The 25,441-nt window shown below is 52.3% G+C and overlaps 1 protein-coding gene across 4 annotated transcripts in view; it reads right to left on the reverse strand.

Moving 5' to 3' along the window:
- Positions 1 to 4,789: 4,789 nt before the first annotated feature.
- The window catches only part of NFATC1 (nuclear factor of activated T cells 1), a 103,126-nt gene continuing 82,474 nt past the window's right edge, over positions 4,790 to 25,441 (reverse strand). For all 4 annotated transcript variants that reach the window (XM_026496511.4, XM_026496514.4, XM_048218529.2 and 1 more), the window contains one exon: positions 4,790 to 6,530. In XM_026496511.4, the coding sequence (XP_026352296.1) occupies positions 6,481 to 6,530 (50 nt within the window). In that variant the 3' untranslated portion in view covers positions 4,790 to 6,480. The remainder of the gene's footprint in view (positions 6,531 to 25,441) is intronic.

A 25,441-nucleotide genomic window follows, 5' to 3' on the forward strand; every position in this document is an offset into this window, starting at 1 on the left:
ACTCAGCCCACGAGCACTCCCGTCTCAGCTCTGGAGCAGATCCTGGGAGGGCCCGTGGCGTACAGACCCACCTTCTCTCCTCCTCACACGGTGGCTGCCTCTCACCACGTGGGCCCCGTAATCACCTCCCAGCACCGCCACGCTGGGGGTTGGGGTCAACGCAGGAACTCTGGGGACCCACACATACGGTCCATAACAGATGCCAAGAGAACATCAGCCCCGGAACGGAACTCCTGTCCTCCATTTATAGATGGGGACATTAGTGTCCAGTCAGTTGAGTCCCTGGGGACACGGTGCCCAGGGACACATGCCCGACATTTACACCGTGCAAGGTGAGGGGCAGCGGGAAGGGCAGGAAAAGCCTCTGTCCGGGACGCAGGACCAGCTGGGCACAGTAGGAGGTGCACAGAAAGCCTCCCGAGCCCGTGCGGCGGAGCGCAGGCCAGGGTCTCCGTGCAGGGCCACTCCAACCGTGTCTCCTCTCCAGCCGCACCTGCATGGGCCCTGAATCTGTCCCCTTTCACCTTCACCAAAACCATCCTGTTAGTGTGACCTGGATTCTTCTTATTTCACTATTAGTATTTGTTTTGTGACTTAATGATTATTAGTTCCTCAGAGAGCTCCCTGAGGTTTTCAACAATGCCGGGGATATCTGGTCCCTGCTCCCTCTCCATCTGTCTCTGTCTGTCTGTCCTGTCTCCCTCCCCCTCACACGTCTGTGGGTCTGCGGGGACATCCGCACGTGGCCGCCTCACGTGGCCAGGGCTTGTTGACATCCTGACAGCTGGGTGTCAAGCGCAGTGTCTGAGAGAGATGCCTTTTCTACCCAGCCTGGAAGCCGAGAAGGGCCATGGCCACTGTGTTACGTCCACTGCATGGTCGCGACGTCTGCCCAGGCCTGGGGAACGGCCACATGGCTTATTCCCCCTTTGCGCTGGTGGTCACCGCCGTGGACGTTCTTGCTCAGGACAATGTCACCTCATCCAGTGCTGGCTCGACCACCACCTTCCGTGAGGTCTCCCCGACCCCCGGCTCTGCTCCCTGCTGGCACTTCTCTCCCCGTGGCTCTCCCCACCCTATCAGACTGCTCATGGCTCATCGGCGGGGTATGGAGGTTAATGGCTCTTTTCCTGGGGAAGAAGTCTTGTCCACTGGTACTAAGCTTCTAGAACATTCTAGAACACAGAAGGGACACTTGGTACGTGTTGTGCACGGTCAGTGACCGCACCAAACCGAGAATCATTTCTCTGAAGGAGAAGGGGTTCCCCCCAAAATCACAAAGAGACTCTGTAGCCCCATGGCTTTGCGGGTGGCAGCCTGGGGTGTCCGGCTGCGGTCGTCCACACATGGAGGTGCGAGAAGGGGGCTGGGTCCGGCTGTCCCCGGGGGGTTACTGTCCACAGTGGCCATGCCGGTGATTAGAGTGCAGGGAGCTGGCAGGGGGCAGTGGCGTTGTCGGCCTCAGCTAATGTTTTCGGGGCAGAACCAGCCCCTTTCCTCCTTCAGGGCTCAGCGCTCCTGCCGGGTCCCATGGACGCCAGCTCCCAGGAATCACGGAGCCTCCCTCACACTGGGGCAGCAGCACCCTCCAACCACAGGGCGCCCCTTTTAAATGGTGGACACAGCTTCACGCCACAGGAATGACTCTAATGGTGGAATCCGGGCCTCCCGGTGCTGCGGAGACGGGACCCCAGGGCCCCCGCACCGGGGACTGGGCAGCGTGAGTGGGGAGCGTGCTTCCAGGAGCCCCAGCGACAAAACTCACAGCTCAGGCCCTTCAGAGACAAACCACAGACGGTCTGGAAAATGCACTTCTCCCAGAGGAGCGTGTGTGGACCGTGGCGCTCTGGGGGGCAGGGCCGACAGGCAGCAGGGACGGTCTGTGCCACCCAGGCCAGGCTCCGGAAGGGGCTGCCCTGGTGGAGGGAAGAGCTGCGTGGCCGCTCCCTCCTTCCAGACGTGACTGAAGCTTCCTCCGGAACAGGTCCCCATCAGCATCTCCCTCTCCTTTTGGGAAGCATGAGGGATGGCCCTGACAACGACACCCAGTACCGCGAGGCCGCCACAGCCCCTGCTCCACAGTGCCGTGCAGAACGAGCCGCTCGGCTTTGTGACGTGCTGGTCATGGACGCAAGGGTCCAGTGAGAAACGGCAGCTGTCGGCAGTCACGCGGTGCAGAAAACAGCAGCTTTCCTCATGGAAAATTCAGGATGCTGAGCGTTCGGCCAGCGGGGAGCTCACGGGAGCCTCGTGGCAGCTGATTCCTTTAGTTCCCACCCCGTGCTGCTGCCCTGTGACACCGGTCATCTTCGTCCAGGCTGCCCCCACTATGTCCCTCCGCGTGTGTGAAGTAAAACAGCGCCGGGGCTCTGGCTGCAGCACCTGAACGGCTCGGATGCTTGCGGCCCAGCCGCGGTGGACACGCAAAAGGCCGAGACCCGTGAGGCCGAGACCCGCTTTCCACTTTGGCATAAACCAGCAGTTAGTCATCTTATTCTTAACTTAATTTTTTTGGCATAAAGAATTATAGGTAGAATGTGCTTCGCATATGTGATTGCAAATTAGGTTAGCAATCCAGGGTCTGTCTTCAGGAAGCCTGATTTTAAGATGGAGCACAGGAAAACGGTTCTTCCGAAGGACGACGGACGGTTCCCGAAGCACCCGGGACAGGCGCTCTGAGCTGTGGACCCCAGAGCTGCGGACAAGGACCCAGACAGAAGCCCGTCCGCGAGCGTTCCCAGAGCCAGACATAGAGGCGGCCGCAGACCACGCTCCGTCCACACGCTGATGTTGGGTTTGGCCACGAGAAGGGGTGACGTCCTGATAAATGCTGTCATGTGCATGAGTCGTGAGGGAAGGAAGCCGTACACAGAGGCCACCTGCTGTGGGGTCCACCGATGGAAGTGCCCAGAATACACAAGTCCACAGACACAGAATCTACACAGGGGGCTGGGGGGCGGGGTGACTGCTTGGTGGGGGCAGGCTTTCCTTTGCTGCGACAAGAATATTTGGAACCAGACAGAGGTGGCAGTCACACAATACTCAATGTACCACGTGCCTGAACTGTCCACTGTAAAATGACTAACTTCCTCTTACGTGTTCCCACACAGGCCCTTTATCTTGGCTCCAGCGCCTCCTCTCAAACACGGCAGCCTCGGCGCAGCCTCTGTGTTCCAGCGTAGGACACAGTTTAAGGAAATATTTAATTACAGTTGTGCAAAGACACCCTCCTTGTGATACCGTTGGCTGGCGCACTGCACAGGGATGCTGCAGGATTTGCAGAAGCAGAAAGTTACTACGGGGTCCCTCCCTGAAGCAAGAGCGGGGGCATGGAGAGTTGTCCCCAGCAGGGGACCCCAAACGCTCAGATCAGGGGACACCCTTGAAACAGGCTAACATACTTGGATTCTTGCCTGGATGGCACTTGGTTACGAGGACAGATTGGATGTTTACTGGACTTTTCCCATACCACACAGTCTCAAACTTGGGAAGGGCTGGAATCCCGGCAGCAGAGGGAGGACAAGCAAGCCAGGGTCTGCCACACAGGCCCCGGGCACAGCCGCCCCCACAGCAGATAGTTCTGGGGGATGTGCTGGGCGATCCCAGGTCACTGAGGGAGGCAAGTGGACGGCAGGCAAGGGGCCCCGAAGCTCCGGAGGCTCGGCCAGCTTGGGTTAGGCTGACCTCGTTCTCAGCTCCCCAGGAGACATTCTGGTCTACGCACATCAACGCCTTGCTAGAGGTGAGCCTGCGGGTATGTTTTCCTTATTACACAAAACCAACCTAGAAGAAGCGAATCCAGGGAAACGGGTGTCCGCAGAAGCACTGCCTCTTTGCACAAACCGCCCCTTATTTCATAGATTTATATTTTTGTTTCTGGAAAATAAAATTCTATTGTTGGGAACAGGGGGCAGGTTTATAAAACTTGCTTTGAAATTAATAGCTTCCAGGATATTCTTCAGGGAGGCAAGCCCAGCTCTGGTGGCCCCGCGAGCCTGCTCTCAGGAGGGGTGGACGGAGCTCCTGATTCCCCGTGTATCTGGCGGGCTTTGGGGTTCCCAACCCGTGATGGGCCCCGAGAGCGCCTTCTCTTTTCCACAGCCCCACCCCTCCGTGCACTCCCGCACTCCCCGAAGCCCCTTGGCCGCGCGGCTGCTCTGCTTCCTGCGGCGACAGGGGCGTGCCAACCACACATGCTAGGTGATGAGGATTCCTCTAGTACTTTGCCTCAATCTTAGCAAAAGAAACAGGAAATCTTGCATTTTGCAAAGTCCTAAAAGCAAAATATTATTTCTGACAATTCCAGACAGTAATTGCTGGAGAAGTTCTGGGTTTCATATGGTTTTATGAACAACGATACCATTTTCCCACCTCAGCCTGACGTGGATTTGGGCACGGAAAGGGGCCGAGTCACTTCAAGGAGCAAGTAGGTGAGGAACAGACGGGGCTCCAGCGAGCACAGCCCCGTGCGGGTTGCCCCTCTGAGCAGAAGTATCTGGCTCGGGAGAAAGCTCCCTGCGCACAGGGCCTGGGCGAGCATTTCTGAAGTGCTCCATTGGTTCGGAATGCCTGGCGCGTGGCCGCACGTCCGCCTCTTCTGTGGCCAGCTTCTCCTCGCACGTCTAGGACAGCGAGCCCGCTGGGGGAGAACGTTCCCGGGGGCGCCGGTGCAGCTCTAGCACTCAGCACCTCGTGGAGGCGGCAGGAGTATGAGGACCCGCAGCAGAAAACCCCTTAGAACCGAGTAGAATGTTCCACACAGGTAATGAATCGCTGCAGACTAAGACTGTCCAGAAAAAAATATTGCTTTATTGGGTCTATTTCCTAACTACAAGGACAGCGGACACAAATAGCAAACAGTTCCTTCCCATAGACAGCCTACTGAGAAGAGTTTCATGCGAGTCCTAGGACGCTAAGCGCAGGCTAAGGTCTGGGCGACAGGCGGGGCCGCGGCCTGTGAGGAGCGGGGTCGGGCCGACGCGGAGCCCTCTGCCGTCGCTCTTCACAGCTGTGTGCAAATACGGCTTTCAGGTTTGTGTTCTTGCCGGGACTCAAACAGAAATGACACATAATCGACAGAAGAACATTTAAAAATAATTCTGTGGGGAGCTTTCTCCACCATAACATAATGTTTAATTATCAGAACTTACATCCTCCCCCCGCGGGTGCAATTCGGGCGGGTTCCATGAGGGGGCGTGAACTCCTAAGGCACAATCATCAGGGTAAACATGTTTTAAATAAAGCATGCTTTTTGGTTATGGGAAACGACAGGTCACGGCGAGTAATAATGTGTGATAAGCTGCTAACTGTACAGACGCAGGAGAAGCACGAAAGCTAACGCTAAGCTACGCGGTAACAGCAGCTAATCGGGAATGAACTACAGGCGTATTAAAACATTTTTGGTAATTGTTTTCTCAGACGAAGCAGAGTTGTAAGGCTTCTGTGAAGGAATCATCTTACAGCTGAACAAATATATTACACTCCTTTTGGGGTGTTATTTACAGTTGCTTTCCCATCTGCTGTCTGGTAACATCTGGGCAGCGAGGACGCACCTCTCCTGGCTTTCTGACGAGCTCGGCCAGCGGCGCCACGCAAGACAATGCAGATGCGGCCGACAGGATACGGCCCCGTGGTCGTCGCTGAAAAGCCAGGTTTTGTCTTAGATGCGTTTTCCAGAGCGGATACGGGTTATTGCTAACGCGGCAGCCCTTGCTGGGCAAAGACCGCACGCCGCCAACACTGTCCTCCTTCACTCGTGCATAAATACGTGCTGATAACTGTACATACATGCAAATGCAAGCTCTGTCCTGGGGCAGACAGACTTCTTTTTTTGTCCAGCAACATATCTTGCGCTACCATCTTACTTGCGCTACGTTCAAAGCCAGATTAAAAACAAAACCCTAGCATGCTACGGTTAACAATCCTACAGTTTCGGTAACACAGGAGAGGGGAGCAGGTGACCCGAGAGAGCACTAAATAAAAGATGCCTAAAATGCACTGAACAAGGCAACAGATTGCACATTGCAGCCCAAGGGGAGCTGAGAAAAAGCAGGAAGCACGTGTTAGGTTTTCCTCACAACGCCTAGCTTGCCAGTATTCTCCTAATTTATACAAAAGAGAAAGCCTCACGATGAAGCATCTTTATAGCTTTTGCTCCTACAAATACTCTCCTGGTAGCAGACCCAACACTCCATCCGATGGCGCCCTGATGCTGGGGTCTGGTTAATAAGGCACTTCCAGTCCTGAAGTCCGGGGGGGCCCGGGGGCCGGCGAGAGGCGCACTCACTCCCCTGCCCCCTGCGGTCCGCCCTCCCTGTCACAGAGGTACTTCTCTGCGCGTGCGATGCAAGGCTTCAGTCAGCTGGAGTGCTGACGGGCGCCAGGTGTGTGTTCGGTCTACTTAGAAGTCCTTGCGTCGGAGCTTGACCGTCAGCGGCGGAGCGATACTGCGCGGTTTCCGAGTGAGTTCCGCGAGGCCAGCTATGATCGGATACTGGTGCTGGAGAGATCGTTCCGTATTATTTCATTTACTGCAAGAAAACACAATAGAGAAACCATTAGGGAAACACTGTTCTGCCCAGAACTGTTCGTAAGAACCAGAAATCCCATCAGCCACGCCTTCAGCCCATGACATTGGGCCTGTGGAAAGGGTGTCTTAGAGGCATGGAACTCCTTCCTGCTTCCCACCACGGGCCTGGGGTGTCCTGAGCCAGCAGCACGCCGCTGCCCGGAACCCGGCTCCACGACTGCAGGGGCTGGCGGTGGTCGAGTCACCGCTCCCATCCAGAAACAGTTACAAACTGATGCCTCGACTGTGGGCGCCGGAAAAAGCCGCCTGGTGCTGGTCCGGGTGCTGTGAGCGCATCTTCTCCAGGCAGGTGCGTGCAGCTGGGGTCTCCACAGGCAAGACGAGCAGAGGCACCCTGCGGCGCAGGCATGTCCCTGAGGTCCTGGCTCAGAGAGGCCCTTTTCTTTGATCTCGTCGTTGGACAGGCCACGTCCTAGAGGAGGGCCGACCATGGGGCGGCCGGGGCCTCCCTTTGTTTGGGGCTCTTCCTTCATTTCTTCTTCCTTGTTCGTGTCCACTATCAGCATGTGGCTTTTGGCAGCAAAAGAGGAAATGAGCGAAGCTGGCAAAGGCCATGGTGAGCAGGCTGCACAACATCCCTCTCTCCACCCCCTGATCGGCCCCCAGATAGGGGACGTGTCCCCACGGCCCACTTTCCTAACAGAATGGGAGGTGGGGGACACGTGCTTACGTCACGGAACTGCCCGGGCTTCCCTTTGCCGCCCAGATAAACTCCCTGTGTTTCTGCAAAAGCCCCGGCACATCCCAGAGTGGCTTCCTGCAGCAATTAGCTGGCACACCTGTCATCACCCCCACTCCCTCCCCTACATGCCTTTTCAACACCCCCCGCCATTGTTAAGAATAACAATAATAAAACGTGGTTGGGGGAACCAGGAATTGTGTCATGGTTGCTGATAACGGAGCCCACTGGCACCAGCGTTACAGGCGGGAGCCTGACTGCAGAGCCCCAGGCCCACCCGCCTCCTGGCCAGGGGGCCGCCTGTGGGCGAGGGGGGTGAGTCACTGCTGGCGGACACCAGGAGCACACAGCATGCCGGGGCGGGCGCCAGGCCAGCCTGCCTGCCGAGGACAAATCTGCCTGGGACACGGATGTGATGCACGACCCCCGGACACGCAGCCACACCTTCTCTGAGGATGGCACTGACCTTCATGTGGAAAACACCGGGAGGGGCTGTGGCTCGCCGGGGCCAGCCCAGGGACCCCTCCCAGTTAACTGCTAATGAGGCAGTAATGAGGCCCAGGTGCTCAGACCAGCTCTCAGGACGACACCTGTCCCTGGAGTGTCCCAGGGGCAGCTCGTTAGCGGCAGGCAGTTGTTCCGTGACACTCTGGCTGCCCAGCTTAGCCAGACCCACTAGAGACGTGACAAGTGCCGGCCACGGCCCCCGGGAAGGCAGGCAAGGCAGCTCTTCCTCCCGTGCACAGCGCAGGTCACGTGTCTCCGCCTGACCACGCGGCTCTCCCTGTCACTAGACCTGGAGACCGCCCCAGCGTTCCCTAGGCCCCATGCACCACGCTCTGCTGGGTTCCCGGAGCACAGACAGGAACCTGGGGGAAGGCACGGGGCAGCAGACACAGCCCCACTCTTCTTCCCACTTCACTCGTTTGGCCTCTTTTTTGAGAGGCACGGGTCCAACTTACACTTTGCAGAACTCTGTTACATCAAAGAACATTTTGACAAAGAAAAATAACAAATCTGAGTGTCTCTAGGGTACTGCCTTGGTGAGGAGAGGCTCCCTGCCAGAGTGGGCTGGACTTCCTTACGACAGTACAGAGCTGACGCGGCAGGGACAGTGACCACCCCACAAAGCATGTCACTGTGGCTGGTGTGGCACGTGGCCCCTTAAAGTCGCTTCATGGTGACCCTTCTCATTTCATCCTAAACCTGCGCCAGGCCATGGGCATAGCAGGTCTTCCCAACCCACCTTCAGATTAAGCAGGAGGTCCGGAGAGCACACACGGGGGAAAGTGGACCGGCTGCCACAGGCACCCCTGGGTCCAGGGCTACAACACTCAGCCATGACGCCGAGGAACAAGGCCTTCTGGACAGGGCAGCGTGGACAGGATACCACTGAGGGCTGGGGCTGGGCCTCTCAGTTACACACACCAACACTGCGTTTCCTTGCTCATTCCACTAGCAAGGACAGCTGGTCTCAGACCGGAAATCTGAATTAGCAAGAGCAGACACTGGTGGTTGAAAAGTTCTCAGGGGTACTAACGTCAGGGAAATGGGGGGTCTGAGGCATAATAATGACAGGGAATACGGGGGCAGACCTTAGGGGTAATGACGGGAATATGGAGGGAGGTCTGAGGGGTAATAATTGTGAGAATATGGGGGGAGGTCTGAGGGGTAAAAATTCCAGGGAATATGGAGGAAGGTCTGAGGGGTAATAATGATGGGGAATATGGGGGAGGTTGAGGGGAGTAAAAATGGGAATATGGGGGGAGATGAGGGGTAAAAATGCCAGGGAACAGGGGGCAAGCTTAAGCAAGGCAGCCAAGAACCTTCTAGTTCCTCAGAGTTATAGAGACCACAGGAAAAATAACACGTGTTTGACAAGATAAAAGGGGAAGAAGCCTCAGAAGTGGGCTTCCCCTTGCTGCCCACCAGGGCACCTGAGCCTGGCAGGGGGAGCCCGTGGTGGGTGGGAGTGGGGAAATCACTGAGTATGTCCTGAGCCATCCAGGGCCCTCCTGTGTCCTGGCACCTGACCTGCTCTCTGTGACCCCAGCCTGGCGATCAGGAGGATCTCGGGAGAGTGGGCAGCACTCCTGCTCCCTCACTGGGATCTGCCAGTTTCTGATGGGCCACCAGCCCTGCCTGCCTCCCAATAATGGTCAGCTTGACATGGCAGGTTACTGGACGCCCCTGTGGTCCAGGCCTGGCACCATAAAGTAGGGTCACGATGGGTCAGACATCTTGGGAGCGCACTCAAGAACCAGCACACATGCACAAATGTCCTGTTGGACCTGCCCTAGGTGGCCCGGGGACTGAATGGGGCAGCTGACGGAAGGGGCAGGTGGCCCCCGTAACCTGCACAGCAGACACGCACAACTGTGCACACGACCGAGGACAGGACAGCCACGGAGCAACACTATCCGGGCAGACACAGTCCGCACCGCAGCCCTGCAGGGAGAGCCGTGAGGCTCCCATCCCCAGACAGATGGCGCAGCAGGGCACGCGCACCGGGGTCCTGCCGCCCCTGGCCTCGCCCTGGCCACGGCCTCCCACGTCCCTTCCATGAGGTCACGGTTCCGGGTCCCTGTGAGTGCGCAGCCGCCCCCGGGGGCTCTGTGCTGGTTATTTTGGGGGTGGCTTTCTCTGTGACGGTTTCCCACAGTGTCTTCTCTCTACTGATACTTTCCATCTTCTTATTCAGCTTTTCCACCGACACACAGGGTTTTTTCTTTGTCGAAGTATTTTGAACTGCAGGTACCATGTGACCCTTGGAGCTTGTCAGAGACCTGAAAGAGGAACCTTTGCTTTGCTTAGTGTCAGAGGTCCCTGCAACAGGATGTGGTGAGCTGTTATACCACAATTTAATTTAATGAGAAAGGTTTTTTCCCTTATATTTAAGTTTTCTCTAAAACGCTCCCAAGGTGGAAACTGTTTTTTTCCTAAAACTTTTGTGGCAATTTGAATTTGTGTTTTAATCTGGGATCTATATGCAGGACACACACAGACATGTACCCACACCACCTCCTTGTGCATCATTGGAATTGACTGAAAAGAAAATAAGTATTTTTTAACATTTAAAAACTAGAACGTACAAAGTACAGGCATAGCTCTTCACCCGCACTTACAGCACCCGTGGATGTTCGCTGTGTTCTGACCACTACGCAAAGATCTCACGGCTATTTATAAAGAAGGTGTGCAAATTAACTAATCTGACCAAGTGTCCGTTTTAAAGCAAAATTTCTGTTCTTTCACATAATGAGTTTCTTTTTCATCACCATTTTGAAAAAAATTGAGCTTAAAAACCTTGTGTCGTAGCAAAATGCCCTCACTTCATCCTTGAGCTCTCCTGAGACCGTGTGACCCAAGGGGTTGGGGAGGGTCCAAATCTCATTTTTACACATTTTGCTTTTAACCAAAGTTTCCCCACATTTCTGAACTTTTGGTTTCCGAAAGCAGCTGAGGCTCTCAAATCAAAATTTCAGGAATGAGCTGCACTGCTTGCTGGCCCAGCATGTTTGCAGCCCCCGTGGTTCCTAAGCAGGGAGGGAAAGCAGACTTCGTAGTTAGAGGTTTTGTGAATGGGGGGCCCGCGGGAGAGTCGGCAAGTGGAAACGGGCTCTCAGGCTCTCGGGTGAGGAGTGGAGGCCACCTGAGCGTGCTCTGCCCACCTGTGCCCGCCAGTCCCCCTCCTCCTACCCCTGCCCTGCACTCTGTCCCTCTGTGTCCAGCCCTGGTCTGGACTGCAGGGCTGGTCAGCACACAGAACCTGGTGTCTGAGGTGGAGAGAGGCTAAAGGCAGAGCCTGCACTTCCCTTTTCTGGGGCATGCTTGTCTTCAAAGCCTGCACCAGCCCAGCACCAGCACCATGCATACAAACACAGTATTCTCTTCTGTTGGAGCTAAAAACAACTATTTTTTCCAGTTATTTCTCCTGGACTAGCTGTTGCATGCCTTAAAAATCTTTTTTTTTTTCAGAAGGAGGAGAAGAGGCAAGTGACCAGAGGACCCACACAGGGTCTGAACGGCCACCTGTTTTCCAGGGCAAGCTCCTCTCACCCTACAACAAACAGCAGCATGCACTGGCCGCCCCTACCAATATGGCGCAGATATCAAAGCCAGAAGAGATATCATGACATGCTAGATAAGAAACCTCCTTCTGTGGACTCCGGGAAACAAACTGAGGGTCTCGGGGGGGGCGGGGGGGCTAGCCCCGTGAAGGGTATTAAGGAGGGCACGTAGCGCATGGAGTACTAGGTGTTATACGCAAACAATGAATCATGGAACATTACATCAAAAACTAAGGATGTACTGTATGGTGACTAACAGATCATAATAAAAAATAATAAAAATTAAAAAAAAAATAAAAATTAAAAAAAAAATAAAAAAGAAACCTCCTTCAAAAATCCCAGCGGCACAGCCTGGCAATCCCAAGGGCTGCACGCACATGAAGGTGGAGGCTTTGCGACTGCGCCCCGTGCTTGCGACACGCACACTCCACCGGCTCTGAGTCTGCGTGTCAGAGCCGACATCCAAGGGCACCAGGCCTGCGCGCCGGGACCTCTCAGCCTTGGAGGCAGCCTGCTCATGGCTGTTGCGACGATGAGGGAGCCGCGACAATGACGGAGCTGCGCCTCTGATCGGCTCCCAGACGTCGTCATGCGGCGTCCTCCTTCCAACTCCAAGGGAAGAAGTGACAGCGTGTGCGTCCACATGGGACTGTGCACGACAGGACGGGAGTGCCGTGACCGCAGTATCCCTGGGACTAGAAAGGAAGCCTGACATGAAGTGTGTCCCGGGGACCCTAAGAACCGTAGGATGTTGTGTGGTCAGAGTGCAAACATAGACTCAGGGAGGAAAAGCAGTCCCTAGAAAGAGAAAGAAACGACAAAGAGAAGATCTGGATGGTGCTTGTTTTTAAAGATAGCCCGACCTCCTATTCTCCAAGAGATGCCTGGGCCATGAGCATGAGCAAACCCATGTCAGAGCCAATAACCCTGATGATCCCGTGACTTTCTAACTTTCTCGGACCTAAATTCTTCTCGCGCTCATACCACACCCTTTAAATGATCGGTCAGATTGGTGAACAATGGAGGCCTGTGACCTTCCTCTAGAAAACACGATATGAGCTCTGCACGCCCTGGACACGCACTGTTAGGGGAGGGTGAGGCTGGAGGGCTCGCGGATGGAGACCTGCTCTCATCCTGCCTCCCTACCTGGCTGCAGCCTGAGGGTCTCATCCGTGAAAATGGGGGCTTGGTCGAGATCCCTTTCTGCTCTCCAAGTCGGGGACCCTTCAGTCATTTCAAAAGGAGAAACACATCCTCCTGGGTAGAGTTCTGGGCGCCGAGCATTATAAGCGGCAGGAACCTCACAGCGTCCTCCCCAACCCCCTGGGAGGTGGATACCGTTACTACTCTTCATTTGAAGACAGGCCCAGAGAAGGCGGGAGATATGCCAGTCCTCACAGTGGGCGAGCAGCAAAGTCAGGAATGGGACCAGCTGTGGCTCAGGGGAGTGTGTGTGGCTTCAGGGGCTCCGCAGCGTCAGCAGCAGGCCAGAGTGGCGGCCTCCCGGGGGCAGGCTGCTCCAGGCCGGCTTCCTGCCTGGCAGAACGACACGCCCGACGTGGTCCAGCAGATGCCAGGCCAGCCTGCTTCTATTACCGATATGGGTGCGGGACTCACTGGCTGAACTTTCGGTCTCCTGACCAAAGGGGGGAGAGTGGACTTCCGGTCATGTCCGTGGAGGCCGGAGCTTAGCCCTGCGGCACACGTGCTCAGACTCACAGTGGAGCCGAGGGGTGGGCGTTACTTCTGTATGTTTCGTTTCGGTACTTCCCGCAGAGCGTGTGTTCTCTCTAGAACCAGAAGAGACACCTGTGTAGGTTTGTGGCAGGTTTTTGTCTCCGTCACAGAGTACCAACAGGGCTGCTGGCCTCCCACCCGCGGCACAGCAATGGGAGGAGGTGCTGCCCCACGTGCCTGGGGCCATGTGGGGGTCTCTCCCTGCTCGAATCATGGGGCCCACGTGCCAGGCTTTGTGGGTGGGAAGGCACGGGAGAGGCAGGTGCTGGAAGTTTCTAGGTGGTTGTCCACACAGACATCAATCCTACTTTCTTAGGAGCCAGGTTTGGGCCTGGGCATAAGAAATCTAGTTGCAGCATTACCCCAGCCACACTGTGTAATCTTTGCTTAAAAAAAAAAGTTTAATTAGGATGGATAAGGACCATACTTTGCTAATAACATTTTTATGTCAATTTTCTAAAAAACAAAGTGATTGCTGTAGGTACACGTCAGCTTGATTACATAAAACCCATTTTTAAAACATCTGCCTCCTTTTCAATAGGTTAGTTGTAATAAGGAGACAACTGTCCTGTGAAGTTTTAAAAATTAACAATATTCACCTTCTGCTACTTGGTGAACTAGCCGGCCGAGCAGGGGCACTGTTACTTTTTCATCTCTGTTTTTTGTTTGTTTGTTTGCTTATTTGTTTGTGGGTCTTTTTTTTTTTTTTATTTAAACTCAATTAGCCAGCATATAGCACATCATTAGTTTCTGATGTAGCGTTCGGTGATTCATCAGTTGCGTATAACACCCAGTGTTCATCATAACAGGTTACGATGCTGCTTTTTCACAAAGAAAACCACTTTTCAAAAGCCATCGTTGTCCTTTAAACAAAAGCAATGTGGGAAACAAAGAGGCCTGAACGATTCACACGGGATTCAGTTCCCAGGGTGGGTTCCTGCGGCCACATCCGTGCTGCATCTTGCCCCTTGGGCTCGTTCAAAGCTCATGGCCAAATGAAGTACCATGTGTAAAGAAATATAGAAAAGCAGTTGTTACGTGCTTACTCCGTCTTCCTGTGAGGGACAGAAAAATGCATGTTCCTCACACAGAACAAGCCATCAGAAACATTTCTATTTTTAAGGGAAAGCCAAAATAGCTTCGTGAAGAGCAAAACAAAACAGGAAGGCCGTTCTTTCCCATTCCTATAACTAAAAGATAATTTTAAAAAGTATTTGCTAACTTTCCCAGAAAGTACACCTTTAGCTAAAGTTAGTATTGTAACCCGAGAGCATAATCACTTAGGCAGACGGTAGTACAGCCAGAAATATCCCTGGCCAGGTCGTGTCTGCCACGCTAACCGTTTACAACGTGCAGGGATCCCGGGACAGGGAGGTGTGCAGACTCTCGCGCCTGGGACGCCGCGCACAGGGGCGTGAGCGGTGGGCTTCCCGTGGCGCATGGTTCCAGCCGACTGCCGGGTGCACAGTGTTCTCACGCTCCAGCGCGAACTTCCTTGGCTAAAGTATTACTGCAGAGGGGAGACGTGTGCGAAAACACCATGATGTGGAAACTAGGAAGCGGAGAAAACATGCTTTTGTGCCCCTCAAGCAGCGACGCTCGGGCTGTGGCACCGAGGGAAACTGAGGCTGTCTCCCAGGTGGGTTTTTACTTTCTTAGAAGAGGCAAGTGTCTTACAAAGTCTGCTATCCATACATCCTCATTCGCAGGCTGGCGCTCTGCCCACGGCCTGGCAGGGATGGCGGGCTGGGTGTCCATGCGGCCCTGCGTGGCCCCAGGAGACAGCAGGTGCCGCTCTGCGGGACTGTCACAACCACGGTAACTCTGAAAATGCAGAGTTGCAACATCACTGAAGCCCTGCTTTACTTTTCTGACTTTTTTCAAAGATGCTTCGTGAGGTGGTGGAAAATGAGGCCGTCTCTCAAGTTCCATTAAAAAGTAAGTTCCGCGTTACCTCGGGTGTCCTGGACCCATTTCAGCCTTCACTTATTTTTATCTGTTTAATCATAATAAGCCACTGCCACGGGGCCTGCTATTTTTGGAAGGAGGGAACGGGACGGTGCAGTCTGAATGACAACAAGTCACAGTTTTAATAAAACATGACCCTCCCAACTGCGTGTGGGGTTGGCACTGACGGCACTATTGTCACACGGGACTGTCAGCCATTAAAACAGAATAATTTTCCTGCCTTCAGTGCCTGCTTCCTTATTTAGCCTGAATACTCCAAATAATGCTAACGCCCGTGTGGAAACTCCAGCCTCCACGGGGACCGGCCGGCCATGTGACGGGAGCTCCGCGGGCTGCCCTGCACCTCCCTCTACCACGGCCGGGCGTGGGCTCGCACATCACCTGGCTCATTTTTTTATCTACACCAAACTCATTCCACAGTTGCTCACGGGGAGTGCTAAACCACCAGCAAGCATTTTTCTGGGGGTTTCTTTGTGCTGCTAGAAAACACATTCCCCCAAATTATGAAATTTCTATTCACGCAGAATGAACAGAATTGGGGAAAAAAAAAAGATGAAAAGGCTCCCCTTAGTTAAAAAGTAACAATGTTAAGTGGACAGAGGAACGGGGTGAGTGGCCATGCAGGCGTGGCCAGCCTGCTGCCTCCTGTCACCCTGTCCAGGGACACACGTCGGGTCCTCAAGGTAAGAGGCGCTAACATGCAGCCCGTCCCCATTTGCAGGCGGCGGAGGACACAGCCATGCTCCTGGGCTGGCGGCGGGAGGGTCCACGTGATGATCCATCAGCTCCACCCGCCCGTCCGCCGGACACAGGTCAAGCACCCGTGACCCACCCGGCAGCTGCCCGGTTTGCCCGGAAGAAGCTGCTTGTTATGGAGGCAAAGGAGAGGCTCAGGCCCTCTGATGCTGGCTTCAGGGGAAGTGAAACCACACCTTCTTATCGGTACATGTGAGTCTGAAGTAAATCCTCACCTTACCAGAGAACCATGAACCACCTGTTAGGCGTGACTGTCACACTGTGATCATGTAGGAAATTGGCCCATTAAAAAGGCGTGTGTGCCTGAGGGACAGCGGGATGCAGACACGAGGTCCAGGACCTGGTTCCTCACGACCTCAGCCACAACCAGGGTGGCTGAAGGAACGGTGCCCCGCATCGCCTGCCCCGACTGTGGACCTTGGTGAGGGCACGTGGCAGCCCTCTGTACTCTACTACACCCTTGTGGATGTCTGAGATTTCCACCATTAAAAACTGACACTGCCTTCAGAGAGAAGCCAGAGCCCAGGAGAAGCTGGTGACTGCTGGTCAGCCTCGGCATCTGGCCTGTGTTCGGGCAGCTGCTAGGGGGCCGAGCCCATCCCACGGCAAGGCGAGGACACAAGGGTCTGCTCCGTGCGCCACCTCCCTCCTGCCCACTCCCAGCTGTGCACCTGTGCCCGGAGCCCAGCTGGGATGCTGCCGCCAGGGTGCCCGCATCCCACTCCTGGCTCTGCCGGCCACTTCAGGGAAGGCCCCCTGACACCTCTCCTGTGCACACAGGAACCTGGTGAGCCACTAATCTTTACCACAGGTCTCTGCTCTCTGCCCCCAGCAGACGGAGCCCACACTGAGGGCAGAAACTGCACCCACGAATACTGAGAAAACGGACCGACAGCAGAAGCTGCTTCTTTATTCTGTAAAGATCCAAAAAGAAGAATCGCTGGAGGCAAGTGACTCCCAGAGACTCCCAGTTTGGAAAACAAGGCAGAAGGGGAGCCGAGTCACAAAAACAGAGGCCAGTGAGACCGGTCCCGTGGTCTCTGGGACATACTGACCCTGGCGTGGAAAAGCACCCAAGATTGAATTTTTGTATTGATTATCCAATTATTAATCTTTATAGAAGCTATTCCGACACGGCACATAATGAGTAATTCATCACAGTATATTAGGTGCCATGGAAGCTGCATTCCGTATAAAGGGCCATTAAGTTTCTTGTAATTGCCCATTACTGGAGCTTTTGTTAGTTCTAAATCAAATCAGCAGGACCGGCATGTATGCGCTCTAATTGACTTTATGTAATAACCGCACGCCCCTGGTGATTACCAGAATGAGCGGTCTGGCTGGATTACCACGGTCCCAAAGACCACTTCTCAGCCTGAGGTGGAGCGGTCATTTCCAATGGTCCTTGAAGGGACAGGTCCCAGTGATCCCCTGGACACGGGAGAGGAGCACCATGCTGGGGCCAGGGATGCATCCATTCTCAGGGCTGCTGTCTAGGGCAGACTGTCAGCCAAGGGCCCCCAAACCTCACAGACAGAACCCAAGCCTGCACACGTGTCCTGTCCTTCGGAGGCCTCCCACCGAATTAGGCTGCGTTTCCCATTAGGAGCAGAGACACAGGACAGATTGCCGGTAAAACTCAGCTCCTGTCCTACTCCTCTGAAAAGTCCTTCCCGAAACACCGTCCAGGCCCGCAGACTCCCAGCGCATGCGCTGTAATTCACTCGGCAAAGGCTTTGTCATCTTGAACTTTAAACTCTGAATGTTGTTAGCTGCTTGACCTGTTCTGCCCGTTCCCCTCTAATTTTTTGAGGGGCCAGAGAACGGATGTGTGGCTGTGTCTTGACAGCCCTGTGATACCAGGACACAGTAAGGAACTTGCAAATATTGGTTGTTCCGGGGCACCTGGGTAGCGCAGTCGTTAAGCGGCTGCCTTCGGCTCAGGGCGTGATCCCGGCGTTCTGGGATCGAGACCCACGTCAGGCTCTTCCGCTGGGAGCCTGCTTCTTCCTCTCCCACTCCCCCTGCTTGTGTTCCCTCTCTCACTGCCTGTCTCTGTCAAATAAATAAAATCTTAAAAAAAAATGTATTGGTTGTTCCATCCTCTTTTGAAAGTCGAGTTAATCCTCTGCATGAGTTTCAAAAAGACAGAGCAAGAGGCAAGGAACAGCCGAACCTGCAGGTTTCTTGGTATTTACCGCTCAGGCTGCGGAGAAATCAGCCGTACCAACGGGACAGCCTTGTGTCTGTGGGATTTCTTCCTTTTCCGTGGGGCTATGAGCATTCATTCGGAAAATCTCGCACTAATTCTTGCTCTGTTCAACTAAATCTGAAGAAACCTTAAAATACGTCCTCAAAAGGGGTGCTGGGATGACTCTGTCGGTTGAGGGTCTGACCTTGGTTTTGGCTCAGGTGGTGACCTCAGGGTCATGAGATCGAGCCCCACGTCGGGCTCTGCCCCCAGCAGGGAGTCTGCTCGAGATTCTCTCTCTACCTCCGCCCCCCCAAATGCATATGCGTGCGCACACGCTCTCTCTCTAAAATAAGTACAGAAATAAAAATTAAGAAAATGTCCTCATAAGAAGGCAGTATGTGCGGAACAACCTATTTAGATGTATTTGTTCACAACAGGTGATAACTCAGACTGAAGACAAGGGGCTGCTGACTTCCCAGGGAAGCAGTGTCCGAGCTTTGCTGAGCTCTTTCTTGCACTGGGATGAGGATATCTGTGGCCATTCCCCAACACAGAGCGCTACAGACAACCCCCGACGACAGGAACGGGCCAGGGGCTCAAGGCCAGCCCAGCACTGCAGCGCCAGCCTGCACACCTTCCCCACAAGCTGCCGGAGGCCTGGAGACACTTTGGTGCACACAGCACAATTAGACATTCCATCAAAATGCTGAGCCCAGGAAGCCCTGGTCAAGTGTACATCACTGATGGAACAGGGACCGAAGATGCTTTAAGAACCCCCAAGCGCCCAGGGTCGCCATCCGCAGGGATGAGTGGATATTTCCAAACCCACAGCCCTGCTCCACGCATCCTGGGACACAGAAGGGCCTGGGAAGAAACCACCCAGAAGGTCGTACATTTTTAAGCTCTCCTCACCTTCCCGTCATTTAATGGACGTGTTGGATACCGCCGGCCTGGCAAGGCTCCCACCCCAGGGCGCAGCTCCTCCCAGGGCAGAGGGGCCACCTCCCAGCAGTAGGAGCCACAGCAGGGCCCAGCCCCCCGGGGCTCGGCCACCCTCACCACTGCGGTGGCTCCCCACACCAGGCTGGGAGGACCAAGCAAGGCAGCAGCTTACGGTGGGCGGTGGACACCAGCACATCCGTGGCCCGGAGCTCCCCGGCCCCGCTGCCCACCTGGCCTCGAAAACAGAGAAACAGGAAGCAGAACAGAGGAGGAAGCAGCAGGCCAGGGAAGGGCCGATTCTGGTAAAAGGCTCGCTTGAAAGCCCAGGTCAAAACTCACCCCCAGGGAGCCTGCCACGCCTCCGGAGAAACGCTTGTCAAAGTAATCAATCACCCAGTTTCCATCTGCACGTTTCCCTGCCACACTGCATGCTGTGCTATCAGGACAGGAAGCTGCACGCAGGGTGGAAAGCTGGCACTTCGTCCCGTGGAAACCACCGTTTCCATCTCCGCGAGTGACAGAACATCAACACCGCGGTTAACGGGTGATGAGAGATAAGGACCAGGGGAGTGGAGGGCGGGTGCGGACGCGCGGCGCACTTTCCAGCGTTTGGACAAAGTTCGGAAGGACAGGCCGACGTGCGTTTTCCATTCTCTGCATCCAGAGAAACACCCAATGAACAGACAGACCTTGACACACATTTTTGAGCTCTTTTCTGAAATTACAGCATGTAAAAAAATGCAGGCACTCCCCCAGCCCCACCACGGACGCTCTGCCCTGTAGTTGCTTTTTCAAGTGTGGCCGCAGACGCTCCCGGGGCAGCCAGAGCAAACACACAGTGACGGACAGGCCGCGGCCCACGCTGCCGCCTCCCTCCCCCGCGCCCTCCCTCTGTCCGCCACCCTTTTTCTGTCCAGCCATCTGCCAAGAGGAAATAACTTTGCTGTGCTGGGAGTCTGGGAATCCCAGAAAACAATCTTAAATCCACAAAAATAATTGAAGTTCGCTTCTACTGTGCAGCTCAGCCCCATTCTGATTTTTATTACAATGTCAACAAGAGTTTAATTTGTTTTAAAGTTTAGGTTCTTAAATCTGAGTGATATACGGTAGTTTACAGCTTGCTGGCAACAGCTACTGTGGAAAAAAAAGGAAAGTGCATATAAAGGCGATTCTCAGTTTGACATTGTGAAGGCAGGGCGCGATGCCAAAGGCAGCAACCAGCACGGCTTTCCCCACCGGGGACAGCAGCCACACTGTGGACCAGGGGCACACTCCCCATCACCAACCTGGTCCAGGGATGGCAAGTAACAGGAGATGTCCTAAAATGCAGTTCCTTGAGTGAAACATTCTCAGATGTCAGCCAGGTCACAAATGGCGCCACCGTCTTATCTGGGGTCCCTTCTGGAAACCAGTTCCAGCAAAAAGCCCTAAGCAGGGCCGCTGGGGAAGAAAGGCTCTGCCCCACCCCAGAGGTCGTGGCTTTTGGCTGCCCAGAGGGTGCTGGTACAGACAGCTCAGAACCGCCCCCACCTCAACCCCATTCTGACGCGGACTGTTGGCTGAGACGCGCCCCTGGGTTTCCAGCCTCACTGTCTTGTCGCTGGGCCAGAGCTCTCAGCCCCGTTAGAACCGTCCGCAGACGCACACAGGACTGCACACCTGCATACTAGCCCGTTTGATGGGCACAAAGGACAGAGGGGCTGACAACGCCATCCCCCAAGACTGAAGGGTACTGCCCACATGGGGGTCCCACCTCGGATGTGGGAGCCGCTGCCTGCTCTGTGTGACCAGACGAGGCCCCAGGTGCCGGCAGAGCTCCCCCATGACATCTGCAGCACTGCTCCCCTTCCCTCGTGCCGCGGGCTCCAGCCGGAGCCAGACCCCAGGCAAATCACAGGCGTTTCTGGATGCCGCTGAGGCCATGAGCTGCTCCTGTCCTCCAGGCCCACTTCCTGTCCTATCTAAAATAACAGCAGCTGTGGGGGCCTGATAGGGTCGAGTCCTGGGGAAGCCTGCACCCTTGGGTGGGAGGGAGGACGGCTGGGGGGCTGATAAGTCCGCCCTGAGGCCCCCAGGCCCGATGACTGCATCCTGCACTGTCTGTCCACTTCAGAACAAAAGAAAACCAGCCGCTGGCTCTGGGAGCGATAGCGTGAGCTCTGGGAGGGGAGTGGTCTGGCTGACTTGGCCTATTGTGCAGAGTATCAGGCTCTGATTAGCTGGGGTCCCCTGGGCACGATAAGGGCGGATGTTTCAGAAGGGAATAGACTTTCTTTGTTCTTTACTGTGTGTAACTGTCCACATTATAATCTGGAAGGAAGGAAGAACCCTGCTTCAAAATTCAAGCTGAAAAAGGTAGAGGGACTCAAAGCTCCATGCTCCCAAACGACATGAAAAGTGATAGAGAACCCGCATCGCCAATGGCCGGAAAACGTGGACCCCACCACGTGGCAACAGGTGGAGAAGCTCCCGTTACACTGTCCGTGTCTCATAGATTGTCCTTAATTTAGTGAAACAGGAGATAATGCAGAAGCAAGCACACATATTCTCACTCCCTAAGAGAAACTCTACCACCAGGGTTGGGTTCGTGCCGTAGAAAAACCGAATTGGAATTCCCTCCTCACGCTACTAAAAAAGGAGTCTGAGGACCGTACGGCTTCCACAGAGGAAAGCCCTGCACGACACACACAGGCCTCGAGCTTGAACAGCACGGCCTCGCCTCCAGCACCAAGTGTTTTAACAAACGTGCTTGACTCCGAACACTTTCGAAGGGAAGTTCCTCCAGCTACACCACAGATGCAGACCCAAACCCACCCCGGGAAACATTCCCGCGCCAGGGCGCTACTGCCTCCCCAGGTCTGGCTTTTCTGGGTAACTTCATGTAGACAGAGCCATGGAGGATGAGGTGGCTGTGTCTGGCTGCTCTGACTTCGCCTCATTCTTCGAGGTCCATCCATGGTGCAGCACGTCAGCACCTCATTCCTCCTTCCGGCTGAGTAATATTCCGTCGTGTGGTTGTGACGCGCCTTTCCCAGCTGTCCTCCAGGGGCTGGATACTCAGGTTGTTTCAAATGTTTGGACATTATAAATAATGCTGCTGAGAACGTTCATGTGCAGACCTTTGTGCGGACGTACGTGTTGACTTCTCGTGGGCAGATACCTAAGAGTGGGATGGATGGGTCATATGATGAAGCTGCAGGCCTCCGAAGACACCGCCCATGTGCCCGTGGCACCCAACGTCTCCCGTGGTAACGGGTGGGGGCTCCAGTTTCCCCCGTCTTCTCTCAGGAGTGCTACTGTGCCTCTTACTGGCTGTGGTCCCTCAGGTGGGTAGGAGCTGGGCTCTGCGTTGGTGTCACACTTGCATTCCCTGATGACAGAGGACGTGGAGCCTACTTTCATGTGCTTATTAACAATTCATACGTCTTCTTTGGAGAAATGTTTGCTTACATTTTAAAGCCCAGTTTTGACGAGGCTGTCTTAGTATTGTTGAGATAAAAGTTTTTGTATATTCTGGATATAAGCCCTTTATCAGATACATGTTTTGCAAAAACATTCTTTTAGTTGGCTACTTGTCTTCTCATTTTCTTAATGGTTCTTTTGAAGCAGAAAAAGTGTGAATTTTGATGGGGTCTCATTTACCAATTTTTAAATATTGGACTGTTTTTGGTATTGTATCTAAAAAATCTTTGCCTAATCTAAGGCCTTGAAAATTTTTCTCATATGCTATCTACTAAATTTTTTATTTTTTAGCTTATACATTTGATTCTATGATCAATTTTTGAGACTTTTGTGTATGATGTGAGGTTAAAGGTACAAGTTCATTCTTTTAGCTGGTGGACATCCAATTGTAATGTCACCATTTGTTAAAAGGCTATTCTTTGTCCCAGTTTTTAAATGGCTTGGCATTTTTATTAGAAATCAATTTATCATAAACATAAGGATTTCTGAACTCTGAATTCTGTCCACTGAACCATATGTCTTATGCCAATACCACACTGTCTTGATTATTGTAGCTTTGTAGTAAATTCTCCATCAGGAAGTGTCTTCCCACTTTGTTCTTTGTTTTCAAAATTGGTTTGGCTACTCTGGACCTTAGAAATTCCATGTGAATTTTAGGATCATGTCCCTTAAAAAAACAACAACAACAAAAAAAAAAACCAACCCAAAAACCCTTCTAGAATTTTGATATGGATTGCACTGATTCCATAGATTAATTCCATTAATTCCACTGTTAACAGAATTAACCCTTTAAACTTTATTAAGATTTATTTTATGACCTACTAGGAAAATGTCCCACGTGCACCCCATTCTGTTGAGAGTTTATAGATGTCTTCCAGGTTAAGCTGGTTGATAGTTCTGTTCAATTGTTTTGTATCCTTGTTGACTTTTTGTCTAGTTGTTCTATCCATTACTGACAGTATGTAGTGAAGTGGCCAGCTATTATTTTTTAATTGTCTTTCCGTTTATCCCTTCAAATCTGGAAATTTTTGTTTCATGTATTATGTGGTTCTGTTTTTTAGGTGCAAAAATATTTACAGTTGTTATGTCTTCCTGCTCAATTTACATTCTACTCATTATAAATTGTCCCTTTTTGTCTCCAGCAACATTTTCTTTGGTCTTGAATTGACTTTGTCTAATATTAGTATAGATACTCCAAATCTCTTTTGGTCACCATTTACCTGGTGTATCTTTTCTATCCTTTTACTTTCAACCGATTTGTGCCTTTAAATATAAAGTAAGTCTTCTGTGCACAGCATATAGTTGGACCCTAGTTTATCTCCCCTAATCCAGTCTGATAACCTTCACCTTTTTATTGGAGTGTTTGGTTCATTTACATTTAATGTGATTTTGTTGTAGGCTTTACATTTGCCGTTTTGCTGTTTGTTTTCTGTGTCTTGTGGGGTTTTGTTTGTTGTTTTTGTTGTTTCTATGATCTTTCATTACTGCCTTCTTTTGTGTTAAATACGTGTTTTATAACGTATCAGTTAAATGTCTTTTTTCTTGTTGTTGTTTTTGTTTTACTCTGTATATTTTTAAGTTAGTTTCTTTATAGTTCCTCTAGAGATTATGATATACATCTTAACTTAAAAATTCTACTTCAGCTAATTAATATTAACTTGTTTCTAATAACATATGGAAGTTTTACTTTACTATGGCTTCCTTCCCTACCTTTTCCTTTCTGCTGTTACTGCCACACAAATGACATCTTGATATAAATCCATCAGAACGGTTTTGTAATTTTTGTCTTATGTATTTCCTTTTAAATGAGTTAGGTGAAAAAAAGAGTTTACAAATATGTATGCTGTCTTTATCTACATAATTACTTTTTAATCAACGCTTTTTATTTCTTTGTGTGGACCTCCGTTGCCAACAGCTGAGAGGACTCTTTTTAATACTTCTTATAGGTCAGGTGTGCTGGCAACAAAATTTCTGCATCTTTGCTTACCCAGCAATGGTTTTATTTCTCCTTCATCTTTAATGCTAGTTTGGCTAGATATGGGCTTCTTGGTCAACAGTCTTCTTCCTTGTGGTCTCTGCAATTGCTAATGAGAAGTCAGCTGTTAATCTTATTGAAGATTCCGCGTACCTGATGACTTACTTTTCTCTTGCTGCTTTCATGATTGTCTCTTCTTCTTTGACTTGTATGGCTACGATGTATTTAAATGTGAATCTCTGGATTTATTCTACTTGGAATTTGTTGATTTTTTTGGATGCGTACAATGTTTTTCATCAAATTTGGGAAGATTTTAGCCAATATTTCTTCAGATATGTTTCCTACCCCTTCCTCTATCTCCTCTCTTTCTGCACTCCCAATATGCCCATGTTTGTATGTTTTATGGTGTCCCACAAGTTCATTTTTATTTATGCTTTTCCTTTTCTATTCCTCAGACTAGATAATCTATAGACATTTCTTCAAGTTTATTGATTCTTTTTCTCTGCCAATTCCAATCTGCTGTTCAGCCCCTCTAATGAATTCTCCATTTCAGTTACTGTACTTTGCAAGGCTAGAATGTCTATTTGGCCCTTTAAAATTTTTTTTATCTCATTATTGATATTCTCTATTTGGTGAGACATTGCTGTCTTACTTTCCTTGAATTTCTTTTTTTTTTTCAAAGATTTTATTTATTTATTCAACAGAGATAGAGACAGCCAGCGAGAGAGGGAACACAAGCAGGGGGAGTGGGAGAGGAAGAAGCAGGCTCATAGAGGAGGAGCCTGATGTGGGGCTCGATCCCAGAACGCCGGGATCACGCCCTGAGCCAAAGGCAGATGCTTAACCGCTGTGCCACCCAAGTGCCCCTTACTTTCCTTGAATTTCTTAAACATACTTTCCTTCAGTTCTTTGAATGTATCTACAGCAGCTGATTTAAAGCCATTGCTGCAAAGTCCAACACCTGAGCCCTCTCAGGGACACTGTCTATACCTGTGGGTTGTTTCTTCCCCTTCTGTATGGGACATATTTTCATGTATCTTTGCATACTTCATAATTTTTAGTTGAAAACTAG

The sequence above is a fragment of the Ursus arctos genome, unplaced genomic scaffold (assembly GCF_023065955.2).
Source record: "Ursus arctos isolate Adak ecotype North America unplaced genomic scaffold, UrsArc2.0 scaffold_17, whole genome shotgun sequence".
Lineage (NCBI taxonomy): Eukaryota > Metazoa > Chordata > Mammalia > Carnivora > Ursidae > Ursus > Ursus arctos.